This window comes from Micromesistius poutassou, assembly GCF_964030765.1.
Source record: "Micromesistius poutassou genome assembly, chromosome: 15".
NCBI classification, from domain to species: domain Eukaryota; kingdom Metazoa; phylum Chordata; class Actinopteri; order Gadiformes; family Gadidae; genus Micromesistius; species Micromesistius poutassou.
In genome coordinates this window covers 13,814,411-13,815,133 of record NC_140285.1, presented here as the reverse complement: position 1 = coordinate 13,815,133, position 723 = coordinate 13,814,411, and the positions used below count along the sequence as shown (strand labels likewise).

The 723-nt window shown below is 56.6% G+C and overlaps 1 protein-coding gene across 1 annotated transcript in view; it reads left to right on the top strand.

Moving 5' to 3' along the window:
* LOC311359330 (chemokine-like protein TAFA-1) overlaps window positions 1-723 on the top strand; it is a gene marked incomplete at both ends in the record, with an annotated part of 17,659 nt that extends 16,936 nt beyond the window's left edge. The window contains 2 exons of the mRNA XM_084479338.1: window positions 80-204; window positions 691-723. Of these exons, the coding sequence (XP_084335464.1) occupies window positions 80-204; window positions 691-723 (158 nt within the window). The remainder of the gene's footprint in view (window positions 1-79; window positions 205-690) is intronic.

Here is a 723-nt window from a genome sequence, read left to right as displayed (position 1 = left end):
GGGGCTTTTCTCAAGCTTCCGCAATTAGAGGCACCTAGATGGGCTGGATTGCCATGGCTCTTGTGATTGTCGCCCTCAGCATCCATAGTAATTGGCAAGTGGTGGTGCGAGATGGAGCCCTGCCTGGAGGGAGAGGAGTGCAAGACGCTGCCCGACAACTCCGGCTGGATGTGCTACGCCGGGAACAAGATCAAAACCACGCGGGTGAGCTAACCCTAAAAGGCCCGGCGGTCGCCCCTGCAGGCTCGGGGGCCGGCACGAGGCCGGCCATGGAAGGGCCGCTGTGCTTGTTGTTGTTTTGGAGCAGTGTGCTGCTGTGGCGAGATGGGTGGTGTGTGTGTGTGTGTGTGTGTGTGTGTGTGTGTGTGTGTGTGTGTGCATGTGTGCGCGTGTGTGTTTGGTGAGCTGTGGTGGAACATGAAGTCTGCTGATGATGTGGGTTTTAAAGGAACACACCGGGCGATCAAGCCACGTTGACGTCTCTCCTGGTTTCGCTGTAACAACGTTGTTGGGGGCTCGTGCGCATTGTTTTACCAGAATCGGTGCAGGGTTATTTGGGTAAGGCGTGTTTTGGTGGAGCCGGGAGAGACGGAGAGACGGAGCGATAGCCGGGACCAGCGCTGTCCTTAACAGCAGTGGTGGGGTTTGAGAGTAATGGCCTTCTGTTTCCTGTGGTTTTGCTCTCTCCAGAACACGCAGCCGGTCACCACGTCAACATATTAA